Source organism: Falco rusticolus, chromosome 7 (assembly GCF_015220075.1).
Source record: "Falco rusticolus isolate bFalRus1 chromosome 7, bFalRus1.pri, whole genome shotgun sequence".
In the NCBI taxonomy this organism is placed as follows: Eukaryota; Metazoa; Chordata; class Aves; order Falconiformes; family Falconidae; genus Falco; species Falco rusticolus.
Genome location: NC_051193.1, coordinates 28,598,770 through 28,614,244, shown reverse-complemented (window position 1 = coordinate 28,614,244; position 15,475 = coordinate 28,598,770). Strand labels below are relative to the sequence as shown.

Sequence of the window (15,475 nt, the reverse complement as noted above, 5' to 3'; positions counted from 1 at the left end):
TTCCAGTTTGGGAAATTAAAAAAAAACCTGTTTTAGAAGACAGTGAAATTATTTGTACTGTTGTCTTTTCCAAATCTGCGCATTTCCACTGGGAAATAATTCTGTTCGTGAGTTTTGCCTGTGTACGTCTGCACACACGCTGTGTATATGCGAGCAGTCAACTGAGTTTGGACTAATGTCCATATTCAATCAAAACCCATTTTATTTTCATGGTAACTGAGCATGTTTGATGCTCTGAAATAGCAGTTGCCAGAAATTCGGACCACAGAATATGGGTTTAGGCAGTGCAGCTCCTAGCAGTTTTAAATGGACATCCAACCAGCTGTTTACATACAACAATCAGAATCTTCTGTGATGCCCATTTAATGGGGTGAGATTTAAGACTTCCTGTTTCTTTGTCCTTTCAAGTTGTGGAAGAAAAAGGTGACAGTGAAATTTTCTGAAATAACTGCACCATGCATTATCTTACTGTTTGTTTACTTAAAATCAAAAAGGTAGCAAATGTTATCTACTGGTTTGTGGTTTTTTTTTTTCATTTTTCAGATGACAGCATGGATTGTGTAGATAATGAGAGAAGACCTCATTTTCCTCAGTTCTCCTATTCAGCCAGTGGAACCGCTTAATGTTTTGCAATGTTTTCCCATTCAGAAACAAAACAGACTGCATTTTGGGGACCTTACTTCAATGGACACTAGAGAACTTTCTATATTATCTGAATTACAAACTGTGTTTGTATTACGATTTAGATGAATTTGTAGGAAGCCTCACAGATTCTGTATTTAAAACAATTCTTTGATGCATTTTTGAGAAGGAAAACAAATCCATTCTTAAAGTATTACGTCAAGGCTTTTATGCTGAATGACTGTAGGTTTTTAAGAATATACACCAAAACTGTTTACTTTAGAAATAATTAAGGTATTCAACATATCAGCAACTCTGACCAGAAAATCCCCTTGTTTTATTTATTTCATACAGTTCATTATCTAAATATAGAATCTGCACTCTGAACAATTAGATTTATATAGGAAGATATAAGACTTTAGTAGCTAGTGCAATAATATAAGCAACAAAGTGAACAAACTCTGGAGGGTTAAGGTTCAAACTCATTTTGGACAGCAGTGAAGTGTCAACCAACTCCAGAAAACCAACTATAGGAACAGCATTAATGGCCTCAGTGAGGTAAATCAAAAAGCAAAAGTTATTTTTGTTATAACATCTGCTACAAGACATTACATATCAAACGGAATCCAGTGGAATTGCCACATCGTACAGATGAGTATTTCATTCTTGACAGTGCATTTAATTATTCCATTTGCATAGAGTTTAGGAATACTTCATAGGATTGGCTTCTCAGAACCTAGAAAATGCTTGATTTACCAATCTAATATGAAATGCAACGATGCAAAATCACCCAGTTTCACCACTGTTAGAAATACCGTACAGGTCTAAGGGAGAAATCACCTTAATGAGTGAGTCAGCCAGACAAAAGTACATTTTGGCACTGAAGTAATGACTTGTTGCCGCTTTTTTTTTTTAATGAAAAGATACATGAATATATATAAACACTTAATGATTTTTTGCGTCATGCCAGATCATTTCTTCTTTCTTGAGTGCATTAAAGGTATCAGCCAACAGTTCATGGTGCCTTCTCACTCTCGAAGATTCACTTTAACAGTGTTTCCCATGTATAAGAAAAAAAATAGGTTGAAACTTCATATGTGTTTGAATAATAATGGTGTTCAAAAACTGATTTTTTTTTTGTTTTGTTTTTCATTTTTAATCTTAGTGGAAAATTCCCCACACCCTATTTTTGTTGTACCATGTTTCTTTGTAATTTTCATAAAAGCAGTCTTATTCTGTCTCTGCTGCGAATGAATTTATTCCATTGTAGGTTGCGTTCTCTTAAATTGCCTTTTTTTTTGTTTTTCATTCTCTTGACTGTATAAAAAATGATGACATGTACTGCAGTTAACTAGCATTTATTTTTTTTTTATTTGAAAGGGAGTATGTTATGAACATCTTCGCTTTCCCTTTCCATCAGAAACTGCTGTGTTTGCACAGGGAGCCCATCATCTTGACTTTTTCTTTTTAACAACATTCAACTTTAGTATTTTTACTCATGATATGAATTTTTCCCTCCAAATACTTAAATAAAAATTGCTTTAACAAGTTAGGTTCTTATTTCTTGTGGTAGGAGCCTTCTGAATTTGTGGAGATGCAACAGCTGCTCCAGTTCCGCGAGTTTGATGTGCATGTAACGGAGGGATTTAGGCTTTTCTGCCCCCCCTCAGTTGTGTCATCTCTGTACTGATCATTATGCAAAGATAATTTCGGAAAATTTTTGTTAAGTATGCTCTGTGCCAGAAATAGTTTCATCTTGAGGTGAACGAGGACAGGCCACATTTTGCTGTTCTCTTGATGCCACTGAGGTTGTGTTACCAAGGCCCTAAGATTCAAAGATATTTCTGTTCCAGTCACTTGGGCCAGTGTACAATATGTAATACTGTGTTTCCTTTCTAGGGGCTAAATTAACCACCTCTAGGAGGTAATTGTACAAGGCTGGAATGTCCTCTTTCAAACAAGAACACAGAGAAAAATACAAGAATGTCCAAGAACAACTGCAGTATGCTTCAAACTAAACACAGAAGTTGCAACTGTAGTAAGCCATTAAACATCCAAAACATTTTTTTGTCCAAAGAATAAGCTATAATTCCCAGTACAATTTACTGCATGTTTTATGCAAGGAGGCAAGGTGAAAGAAGGGATCTGTGTCTCTGTACAGACTGATGCTGGACAGCCTGTCCCATTCTGCAAATGATCTCTCCTAACTGCTCTCCTTCCTTTGCTTCCAAGCCTTCATCCGAGTTGCCAGCCAGCCCAGGGATGGAGTCCAAAGAACTCTTCTGCAAGTCTGCAAGCCCCAGCGAGCTCTGAACTAACATACTTTGTGCATCCAAATATAGGCAGCACAAATGAGCAAAGGTTACCGTAATCTGCCCCAGGAAAATCGGCTCTTTCAAATGCAGGAACAGACACGGATCAGGTGGTTTTGTTGAGGTTGATCCTGTCTCAGAACAGTATTTTCCTGCCGGTTGTTGCTAACGGATTTTTGGTTTAATTCCCATATACAAAATGGAGCTCAAAACCCCCCAAAACTGCTAAAAAGCTGAGAATCTTAGTACTGTCAGCAGCAGAAAGCTGGGAGGGCCACACCTGAATGCAGGGTCTTCTGGATGTTTCCCTCATTTTGCCTGTCATTATTCAGAACACCGTGCCCGTCATCTGTAACTGAGTGATTGCCAGCGTTACAGCTGTCTACCTGCACATGTAGAATGTGTTCTTTACATTTTGATTTAGCACAAAAGCCTGTGACCTGAGTGTCGTTCACCTTGGATTGCTTTGGTATGATATACGCAGAGACTGCTTAAATCTTAACATTCCTCGAGCTCTTTTATTTGGAAACTTAAAAACTTCCCTAACTCTCGGTACAGGCAAAACCTCCTCGTTCTTCCTTCTGGCACTGAAAAATGTCATCTTGCTCTGGTTTTGTGTATTGCAGCAAAGATGGTGCATCCCCAGTGCAGAACGCTGGTAGTATACATGTGTTACAGCCCAGGAACTTGGTTGTAAACTCAGGCTGGGAGAAAAACAGGAAAAAAAGTCACCTTTGCAGGAGCAAATAAGTAACATGCAGTTCTCTGCATGCCTCTGACTGCCGACAGAAGATGAGGTCAGCTGAGGTCTGGTCAAAACGGAGGCAACGCTGCTGCTTGTGCTGTTTGGGGTTAAGAGACATTGGCAGAAGCCAGGTAATTGTGGAAAACTTCTTTTATATTCCCTTGTGTAACTAAAACATCCAGTACAGTCCCATTAGGGTATGGCAGGTTGTTCTCCCTTTAAACTGGGTGAAGATCACTGGTTTATGGCATTACAAACTATGACCTCCCACCCCCACCCTAATAAATTAAAACTGTTCTTTGTTTTTCTTCCTACACAATTGCCCCTCCAGCAGGTAACCTCCACCTGCTGCCCCACTGCGATGCAGACCTCGAGTATCTCAGCTGCTATTTGAATTTGGTCCCAATTTGCCACATGAGAAACAAATTAAGAGAGTTTTTGGAGGTTTGAGGGTAAGAAGTTTATGTGTTCAAACTGGATGATCTTTGTTTTAACTTGGGTTGAATTTCCTTGGCTGCTACTTTGGATTGTTTTTGGGCATTTAAATGTTCAGTATGAGAGTACTGTGTTCTTCTCACTCCTAAGCGTTTGTGGTGTTTCTTTAAATCTTTGTCAGAGAAAAGACCCTTTGCTTCCTAGAGGGCATATACCAAGCCAGATTTTTATCTCCAGGAGCAGGATTTAGGATGGTGGTTCCACATTAGAGGTCACAACCTATAGTGGGAACCCAAACTCCAAGGAGATGGAGCTGCAGAAAAGAAGCCCACGCACATAAAGCGCCTGTGAAAGCTGCATGGGTGTTCTGCTCGCGAAGTTTGGGAAAGGATAATTTAGGAGGAAGGTTTGATTTATTTCACTGTAAAAGCTTCAGAGGTAAAAACACATCTGAAGGAATGGGTGAGCATAAAAGGGTCTTGTTTCTTCTGTGTTGCAAATGAGTGTGTTTGTCTCCCACTTTTAGCTCAATTTTCTTAATAACAGGGAGGTTAATTGCCACTAGAAGTAAAACGAAAAGAACACACAGTGCCTATAGCAAACAGGAGCTTATTATCCCCAATGCAGCTGAGTGTACAGACGTTGGGTAGCTGTCTAATGGAACATATGCTGCATTCTAATCAGGTGATGACTAGTTGCTCTGTGTCTGACATCATTTTTAACAAAACCGTTTTGTTGAAGTAGTCCCTGCATGCCACCTTTTTTTTTTTTTTTTTTTTTTTTTTAATTTGAATTTTTGTAACTGCTGGTCGCCATCCTAGTTTTGTGAGCGTGGTGAGTTTTTTCTTAAGGATCCGATCAAGGACTTTGTATGTGAAAGCGCTGCTTCCCTCTCTGGTTTTTCAGTGCACATGTTAGCTGGGTTCTCAGCTTCTTCGCTGAAGCACCACTTCATGTGGTGGGCTCACTACTGTTTTCTCTAGAGATGGACTTTATGAACTTCTGCCTGTGTTAAATGTAACCCTGGTCTGTGTTAAGGTTCCATTTTTATGGCTTTTTCCACACTGTTTCTTCATCTCTTCTGTCATATTACTGTAACTGCTTGTGTTTTGCATCTTGATTAGGTCTTTGTTTCAAGAAGCTAATGACAACCCAGACAGCAATTACTGTATTTTCCGAATTCTGAGGGTCTCTCAAATTCTGCACATTTTTAAAGCAACGCGTAACTTTCACCCCACAGAAAGGACTATAATTATTTTGAGGATGAGACTGAAAATTCTTCACAGAAACAGAGGAAACAATTCCTACCCAAATATTGTGACCTTTAGTTATTTGTAAACTCTACCGTATTTGTTCCCTTGCGCTATCGTGCTCCTGCAGTACTGATGCTGTTAGCTGCAAAACTGTTGCATAGCACTGAAAGAACCTGTATCAGAACCAGAAAATAGTAACTGTGATCTTCAGCACAGTGCCTGAAATTGAAATTGGATTAAAATGATCAAATACATGCTTAAACATTATACTGTTTTGGAAAAAGGTAAAACCAGTAATATCATTCTTCTTTCACCTTAGTGAAGTACAGTGATTGGAACAAATTGGACTCCTTTGGGGGGAAGTCTTGCTGGACATGCTTGGGGCAGAGGCACTGGGTTAGACAATCCCCAGAAATCCCTGCAAAGCTCAGCTAGGCTGTGAGTCTGTTTAATGATTTAGGTCCTGGGTTTGAGAGCACGTGCTTTAATGAAGGAGATTCTTCATGGATTTTTTTTTTTCCTATCATCTCTGGTATGTATTTATACTTCCAGACTGCCTGCCTGTTTACTATTTTCATAAAATTTATGTGACTTGGTACCAGCCTTGCTTTGAGGTGCTTCTAGTAGTACAAATCCTGCATTTTTCTCATTTTCTTTTGTGTAATTGGCCCTGGTCATCCCAGGTTCACTGCACTTACTGTATTAAGCAAAGTATGTATCTATCTTGAATTTGTATGTGTTTTATTGCATTATAGTTTGGTCAGTAATTTTCTCAGGGATATGAAGAGTATGCTGTACTCTAGTATGTTGTCACGTACTGAACTGGAGGTTGTCAGCGCGTTCCTCTAAAGCAGGAACACCAGTGCTTGCCCTTGCGTTGCTTGAGATGGCTGCAGGCAGGCTGGATACTCTGGGTTTCCTCCTGGTGTGACGAGGTGAGGAAACCCTGAGAGATATTTACTCTTCCAGGTGAAGGATGACATCTGCTTTGCCTTAGGATTTGCACTCTTCACAGGCAGGATCCTTTGGCTGTTTCTGAAAGGTGGCGTAAACAACATCACCACCAGACACTTTCATCTCTGGTTTTGGTGGTTGCAGCTTTTCCTTTCGACAGTGTCATGCCCCAAATAGATCCCTTTCGTGTTCTTTTCACCTGTCTGAGGCAAGTCGCTCACAAGTTGTTTCTAGAGCAGGCTGGAGCTGCCAGCTCCCTTCAGGTGGTTTGTACCTGGAGCTGCACAGCTGGCCCCCGTGGATTCACATGTGCCTCCAGTTTGCCAACTGCTGTTGGAAAGGCCAGTTCGAGGGGGTCTCCGGACAAGCCCGAATCCAGCTGCTCGCCACGTGGCACCAGTGCCTCAGTCCGGAGCCCCAGCGTGGCTGAGGGCAAGTTTGTGCTGCAGAGGCTCTTTACCCTGAAATTGCCTTTTTAATTCAGTGGAGTGCAGATCTGACTTCAGAGAACAATTGCAACACCTTTTCCTGCACACAGGCTTGGAGGCGATAACAGCATTTGAGTGATTTTTAAATAGCTCATTAGCTTCTCTAATATATTTGATAAATTGCTCCAGTGATTTTTAAAGGCGCTATGGATGTGCAGAAAGATGAAAACATAAGCCCTTTAATGAACTTTAATAATGAAATACGGAGTGGTACTAAGGATGATTGCAGCATATAGTAAGATTTCCATACGACATGGTCAGCTGCTGCAATTGTTCCTTATTCCAGTATTACTGGGGAAAACAAAACAAAACAGGAAGATGGGAATACCTGCCGACAGTCCAGTAATGAGTATAAAATGAAACTGAGTAAAAACAGAGGGGAAGGAACAAGGTCACTTGGTGCAACTGCAGACTGGGAAGCTGCAGAGGAAGGGAAGTAGATGAAAGCAGAACAAAATGTACTTACACAGGTGAGGCTGTCATAAATTTAATGTGTAACTAAGATAAAGGGATTAAACTTATTATCTCCCTTTACTTGATTGTAAAGCTTGTAATCATGTTACCTTTCCAAAGTTTTACTTTCTGTGCTCATTTGTTCAGCTGTTAAAAAAGTGGAGATCAAACACAGCTGCTTGTTACTGAAAAGGGATTTAATTTTTTTTTTAAATTCTAATAGTCAGCTCACTTAGTTGTGATGAGGGTGATGCTTTCTGGACTGTCCAGTGAATTTCCAGGTAACTTTGACAAACTCATCACACCAGTGCTTTGTCAGAGGTAGGAGAGGTATCCTAACGATGTAAGAAAGCACCGAGATTGACTAATGAAGTCAGCGTGTGAGTGGCACAGCATTGTCTGCAAAATGTGTCAACTTTCTTTTCAGATCACTGCCGGTAACTCAGTTTTTATTAGCAATCTTTTGATAGTGAAAACCACAGGTGCATGTTACAAGAAAGGAAAAATCAACAAGGATACCTTTCAAACATGAAGAAAATCCTAGATAAGAAATACGCTTATTTTTCTAATGGGTTCAGCTGAAACTTTTGCAGTACCAATATGCCTGTGTGCACATGTCTGAACAGCATATGATCTGGGTACACAGCCTGGTGGAGGCCCCGAGCACCCGAGGGCTGCTGGAGAGGAAGGCTGTAGCAGCACAAAGAATCTTCCAACTCCCCATCTGGAAAAATCCCCCACAGGAGCGCAGGCAATGGCAATGCCATCTGTCTTTCTGCACAGCACAGCTCCTCTCCAGGGAGCAGAAAAAAAGCTGGCACATGGAGGTGGGCTTTCGCTTCCCTGTGGCACGAAGGTTGGATGCAGATTGCTGGGTGTTACCTGTAGAGACCAGGCTGCTCTATTCTGTCCCTTCTCTCTTTTTTTAGTCAGTTTTGTCTGAATGCCAGTTCTCTTTCTTTTGCCTTTTGCCACCTTTGTCTTCCCCATCTCTTCCCAGCAGACAAGAAACAATGGATTCCTTCCTCCTCTTTCCCCCTACTGTCTCTCATCCTTTTTTATGCCACCTTAGCCTGTTTTTGATCTTCTGCAGTTCTTGCTAGAGAGTGTGTTATAAATTGCCATACCATGTCTAACTTTAAATAATTATTTTCTCTTGGCCAGTGTCCTGATGCTGGATGCTTCTTGAGTTCGCTGTGGAGACTTCAGAGACCCAACACACAGTTAATCTCCCTCTTAATTGGCAAAAGGAGGGTGGAAGAACCTCTTCCCTTGGTCTCTCTGGCATGTGTGGATTTAATGAGCAAATAGGAGGTATGGTAGTTACAGGCTTTATCTGGTGTTAGGCTTTATCTGGTGTGGCACGTGGACTGGGCAAAAGTCCTGCCAGAGCCTCCAGCGTGGGTCAGGGCTGTGCCTGCTGCTGATCTGGGCATGGTGGCTTTTCTAGAAGATGTAAAACACTGAAGACAGAAGAGTATTTGACTTTAGGGATTTGCTGTACTCTTATCAGTGAAATCTGATTTTGGCTACTGTAGTTACTTAATGTAGCAAAGCTAGGCAAGTTGAATTCTGTCATCTGACCCAAACATATAGGACCACCTTACACAGTCTATATAAACCTACATCCTCAAATTTCCCATAGAATCCTGACTGATGTATTTTGGCATGAAATACTGGCCTAACCAAAGAAGAGAGCATGTCTCCTATTGAGTTTTCAAGTGATTTCATACTCCTATTGATATTTTTAATATAAATTCTGCTGCGAATGCACAACTAGAAGTCACTGGGGTAAAAAGAGGAGATAACTGCCCCGTGCCTTTCATCACACACTCTGATTTCTTTAGTAGAGTGGGAAGGGAGTCAGTTGCTTTCAGAAAAGAAAAAATACCACCAATATGGTCATCCCTCGCTGTCTGGCATCTATTTCTGTTCCAGGGCATCCCTAAATTTGTGTGGTTTTCCAGCTGATAAATATAAGAAACCTGGGGAAAGCAAAACAAACCATTTCTTTGACCTTTATCTAGCTTATCTTTTCCGTTGCAGTGTGAACTATCAAGTTCAACTATTCGGAGTTCTGTATAAAAACAGAGTTAAATCCCTGATAAGACAGTAACTGAAAATCGCTGATGGAAGACATTTACGTATCCTCTTGAAAACTCTTAAGAACCCTTTTAAGATGTGGGGAAACCAACACCAACCTTCTTCAGTCTAGCATCCTCAAGTTCACTGCCTCAGCCTGTGGACTGTCCATCTTGAGACCTCTTGAATCAATTTTTCTCATGATGTGAAGGGCTTGCAGTCCAACTCAACAAAACTGGTTAAACTCTTAGAACACAAGACTTAATCATGTCCTGTCCCATCCTACTTATGCAGACCCACTGAGGTTTTCCATCTCTGGCACCCATCCCTCATTATCCCCTGGGTACCCACTGATCTAGTTTTCTAAGAGGAACTGGAGGTTAGTCCTGCCAGGCAGCTCTGTGGCAGTTGCCCAAGAAGTTTCAACACCCTATTCCTGGACGATACTGTCCCATCCTATAGTTACCCTGCTTGGCTCCAGCTAGTCTGCAGATGCATCTTCAAAACAAAATCAAGACAATATAACCTCCATATTACTCCCTCCCCCCCCCATATTTAGGCAGCTAAGTGAAATACAAACATATGGACTCCATAAATTCTTTTGTGAATGGCCTTATGTTAAAATACTCAGCCAAAGCAATGGTTATCATTAAGCAAATAATGACAGTGCTGGAGTGTAACACAAATTACAGGCAGGATGAGCTCCTGGCTGTGTAAGCTCAGTGTGCCCAGCGACACTAGGCTGATTTATACCAGTCCTTTGGGCTTGGTGTGGTACAGTCAGCCAACTGCTACAAAACCAACAAGGAATCCACGCTGTCTTTTGCAAACCTTAAAGAAGTGCTCTTGCAGCTTGCTAATGGATGAAATGTTTTGTAGTGTTTGCAGAAGAACAGTACGTGAACATGGGAATGGGCTGCTCAGGGAAGTGGTGGAGTCACCATCCCTGGAGGTATTTAAAAGACATGTAGATGTGGTGCTTGGGGACATGGTTTAGTGGTGGAGTTGGCAGTGCTGGGTTAACGGTTGGGCTCCATGATCTTAAAGGTCTTTTCCAACCTGAATAATTCTATGATAGCAAATCTTTCAATAAACATACAGCATAATCAAGAATGTATCCACAGCTACGCAAACCACACTAAAACAACTGAAATAAAATACTGCTGGAAACACATTTAAATATAGACTGACTCAAAAGCATGTGAAGAGCAGTTCTGCTGGGGCGAACTGTCTCTCAGTAATATGAAATGCCACAGGGAACATGTCAGAACAGTTTGCTGTAACAAATAAACATAGACACACACACCCCCAGCCTACTGAACTTTTTTGGTAATTACCGGCACATTCTTATGTGCAGTCTAGGTATTCCCAAAGCTTTCTGAACAGTAATGAAACTTCAGAGCACATTACATTAAAATAAGTATCAAAATAATGATCTTAAATTTATGTCACACCTTCACAGGAGCTCAGTTCATAGCACTTTTGCTTGTGTGGCATCTGACCAGATTGTCAAACCCCATTCTTACAGGGTGCTGCAGGGTACTATAACTTAAGTGATTCATGCATGCAGCTGTTGGAACTGCTTGTTGGGTTGTGAAAAAGCTGATGGTGCCAAGTGCTGATCTAAGAGAACTCAGATCTCCATCAGCCGTCTTGGCTCTGAGTAGTTACTGAACAACAGATGGTAGCATGAGTTAAGCAAACTCAGAATAATATTCTCAGTTAAAAGCCTCACAAGAACTGAAATTCTCGAGAAAACACAGAGAACAAGTGTTGAGGTTTGAACTAGTTTTCACGTCCAAGTGATGTATGCCACTAAACTTTAAAGGACAGTCTCACTTCTGACAGTGTTCCTGAAGCACTCCATTATGAAAGTTTTCATTTAACTGGGGCAGAAGAGACTACGTGTGAAATTAATATTACAGACATTTCAGATACAGCTCAAAGCCAGAACTCTTGCCTATTAAGCTACACTTTTTTTTTTTTTGCCTATTAAGCTACAATTTACTTACTGTAAAACACAACCAAAGAGAACACCTGGCACTAAGGAAAAGGTGAAAGAACCCCAAATCACATCATTTTGCAGTAGATTACAAGCACCTGCAGCAATGAAGGGACAGCATCAGGAGCTTCGACAGTCTCTTCAGCAGAGCAAAGACAGCAAGGGCTTCCGTAAATGGAAAACTTGCTAGTGGTAGGGGGAACAGAAGCACACAAGCTTTTGCTGTATCCATACCAGTAGCATCAGCACAGAACGGACAAAGTCAGAACAAGATGTAAGAAAAAAGGTTATGGCAATGAGCCTAAACAAGTACGTGGATATATGAAAGCACATGGAGTAAACAGAGTGGAAGACTTGTGGCAGCAAACAGGGAAAATCCCTCTAACTTGGTTTACGGTACCTTCTAGCTCTTGGTCTCACCAAGACAGTACACTCCAGTACTGGACAGGTGAGGAACAAAGGATATTTTCAGGACTTACAGATGGTTGTGTTCAACAGCACTGACACGCTCTCGTGAATGAAGCAGTTTTCTACAGAACTTCTTTACTCCATGTGATGGCTGAGTAAGAAAGCTCTTGCATTCACTTGAAAATCTGATCCACCTAAATATACAGGTGTTGTAAGATTAGCTAATTAGCAACACGTGATTACAGCCAACTGAGACCAAGTTCTCTCATTTTCAGAGAAGTACACATCGTACCTTCAAACAAGGTATGAAGGAAGTCTTCGAGCTGGCTTTCTTTTAACATTTTTATGAGCAGACTGAAAATTTGCACACTGACTAAGTATTGTCAGCCTTACATTTTACTATACTTTAATTCCTTATACGGTTCATCTAAACTGACTACAGTCCAGGGTTTCTGAGCTTGTTTTTACTGGGTGTAAAAATACTTTAAAATCTAGTTTGGGGCAGTAAATAATCTTGCAACCATGGAAAGAGAAATCAGAACAATCAGATTACCCATTTAGCAAAGTATTACTCAGTGCAAGAAAGCGTGGGAGAATCAAGCTTCTAAAATGAAACTCGCTGGGACTGAGATACATACATAGATGTGCATTATATTTTTGTAAGCTACTTGGTTGAAATTTTAATTATTTAGGCTCGGGAATCTATATTCTGCAAAATGCTGCAGTCTACAGCACAGCCCACCAAAACCATTAAGGATGTGAGTAAGTTTCATCATAGCAGTAGTTCTAGCAGTGTAAACAGGATGTAAGAGTGGACATACTGGGACCACATACCCTTTTACCAGTCCCTCATTTCTGAGAGCTAGCAGCTGTCACTGCTTCGGAGAACAGAAGAATGCAGCAGGTCCAAGACTGCTGAATTCAACGGTACTGTAAATTCCCCAGTATATTCAAAAGCACCACACATGAATACGCAGCCTTGCAATCCCAAGAAAAATCAGAAAATCCTTGTGCTTTTGATAGACTGAAGGCCACAGACATGCCCAGTCTGTGAACTGGAAGTCGCCAGGCCGCCTGCCCCTCCACATTCTCTGCACCACAGGGTCTTCAGGACAACTAAGGCCTCTGCATGCAAGATACCCCCCTCTGGACCATGCACGGGGGAACCGCGCTGCCTCTGCTCTTGTTAACGCAACCCAACAACCTTCGCCATGGCAAGGACACGCTGACTCAGGTGCAACCCCCTGCAGGACACCCAGGTCCTTTCCTGCAAAGCCGTTGCCCGCTCAGTCAGCACCCAGCCCGGGCTATGGGTGGCATGAGTGTCCCCAGGGCAGGGCCCCGCGCTTGCCCTCCCCAGCCCCAGGAGGCCCCTGCCAGCCCTCCCCCGTGCCTGGCTGAGGCTCCTGTGCTGCCACCCTTCAGGCACGAACCACTGCCCTCAACACAGCCTCACCCGGGGACTGGCCAAGCGTCTGCTCTGTCCCACTGTCCAGGTCATTGGCAAAGCCATCCCATAGCATCGGTTCCAGTAACAACCCTCCAGCAAGGCTAGTGGTAACCTGCTGCTAGTTGAGTTTGTCCTGTCTGTCACAAGCCTTTGCAGCTGACGGTCCAGCCAAGCCTCTACCCACCTCGTCCCCCCTGGATACAGCTACAGCAGCACCTGCAGGGGCTGTGTGGAAAGCATCGCTGACACCAAGGTGAATGACATCCATTCTCCTCTGGTGCTGCTTGTCTCATCAGAAAAGGCTGTTAGCTTGGTCAGACCTAATTTGCCCTTGATAAATCTGTGTTGACTGTTGCCAATTGTTTTCTTGCCCTTCGTGGGCCTGGGTGTAGTGCAGGATACAGCTTTTGTGAGGATTCACACCGTAATCTTCCTGTGGACTGGGGTCAGACAGACCAGCCCATAATTCCTCAAATTGTTCTCATCTAAGAATGGCGTAACCCTCACCTTTCCTCAGTCAATCAGGACCATCTCCCAGTTGTCACTGCCATTCGGTGATGGACAACAGCCTTCTAGTGATGTTAGCCTGCTCGCTCAGCACCCTCCAGTACCTTTCACAGTCCAGCTTTACAGTCCTACCCTTGGCACAGCAATCACCTTACTCTTTCGCATCTTTATGAGAAGAAACATATGTGCAGTATGTTAATTTAATGCAACAAAACATAGAATGTGGGTGTTTGGTGTATTTTGGGGGAGGGTTTTGGGTTTGGGTTTTTTTTTTGTTGTTGGGGTCTAGGTTTTTTTTAAGAAAAAATGTGATATAACTTACATATTGTCTGACATAAACACCCTTGTTTACAATACTGATACATTAAAATTCAAAGAAAAAAAGAATATAATCAATTCATGTTTATGCACGATTTACATTTTGCTTTTGTCTTTCTACACACCAAAGTGACCCATAACTCTAGGCTATGTTTTATGAAAGTAGAAAGTGCTTTGATTAAAAAAATTGTTTTGGAAACATTTTTTTTGGACCTACAGATTATGAGGGGGATATTTAAAAAACAAACCAACCTCTCCCCGCCCCCCCCACAACTAGTAATCCAATTGTAACATACCAATCAAGCTGTGAGGACTTGGAAGAAAAAAAAAAAACACCACACCAAAACCTGAGAACTTGGGTCACAATCGACACAAAACTAACATAGCGATGCCACCCTGTGGCTACAACATGAAACTCCTGCTGACAAGGGAGGACGAAAAGTAGTTTTTATCTTGTTTTCCATCAACTGTATTTGTCAGGGAAAGAAGAAATGGAAAAACAGATGTATCTTACAGGGTTAAGTGACAACAGAACAAATGAGAAGGGGATCATGATTTCAACTATTACACAATGTAAGAAAATACATTTAAATAAATCCCAAGGTTTAAAGTAAATCCTACGACCACAAAATGTTTAAGCAATAATCTCTGCACGAGATGATTAATACAACAGCTATCACTAGGTTTAATGGAAATCACAGCCACTAGATCTAAAAACTTGTAATAAAATTGTAAGCTGTAATAATTTGATTCCAGCTAAGGCTTTCCCTAAAGGAAAAAACAAAATAACCAAAGCCCAGAATACACAACACTAGCAAATGTCATTAAAACTTCTATTACAATGGTTCAATGGTACAAAAGTAGTTCAAAATGCAGGTATGTTTTTTTCAGTATCTTTTGAAATCAAGTACCTCTACAAAAGAAAAAAATAGAAGAGTTCCATGCATGCAACTGTAATAATCATTAAAATATTATAAAATATACAGTGTCTGATCACTTTTGCTCTATTGTAATTTTATTAATGTAAAATAGAAAAATTTAGAATAATTTTCTTCTGATTTGCTATCCACAAGCAGCGTTGGTCTTTGAATTACACAGCTCCTATTTATTTTTTACCGAAGCATTAACATTTTCTGAAGCCTCTTAGCTACTTTAATACGTTAACCGATTTGCTTCAATATGAACAGAGCACAACGTTCAAAGCTTTGCTACCTCCCCCTGGAAAATTCAGTAATAAAAACCCCTGAAGAGAGCGAAGGAAACAGCACAAGGAAACTCGACATCGGGGTGCCCGTGGCCTTCCTTGGCTTTATCTGTCCTTAAGCAAAAGCCCGCTGGCAGGAAGGTGCTCTCTTGGCAAAGCCTCCCACCGACCCTCTCATTTCACATTTGCAAAGCTGTGACACTCCATGTTAAGCTACAGTTTGGCCCTACAACCTTTGTGCTG

General features: G+C 41.4%; 1 protein-coding gene across 3 annotated transcripts in view; it reads left to right on the top strand.

Moving 5' to 3' along the window:
• The window catches only part of AKT1 (AKT serine/threonine kinase 1), an 87,145-nt gene extending 72,800 nt beyond the window's left edge, over positions 1-14,345 (top strand). For all 3 annotated transcript variants that reach the window (XM_037393242.1, XM_037393240.1, XM_037393241.1), the window contains one exon: positions 544-14,345. In XM_037393242.1, coding sequence (XP_037249139.1) covers positions 544-623 — 80 coding nt within the window. In that variant the 3' untranslated portion in view covers positions 624-14,345. The remainder of the gene's footprint in view (positions 1-543) is intronic.
• The last annotated feature ends 1,130 nt before the right edge of the window (positions 14,346-15,475 follow it).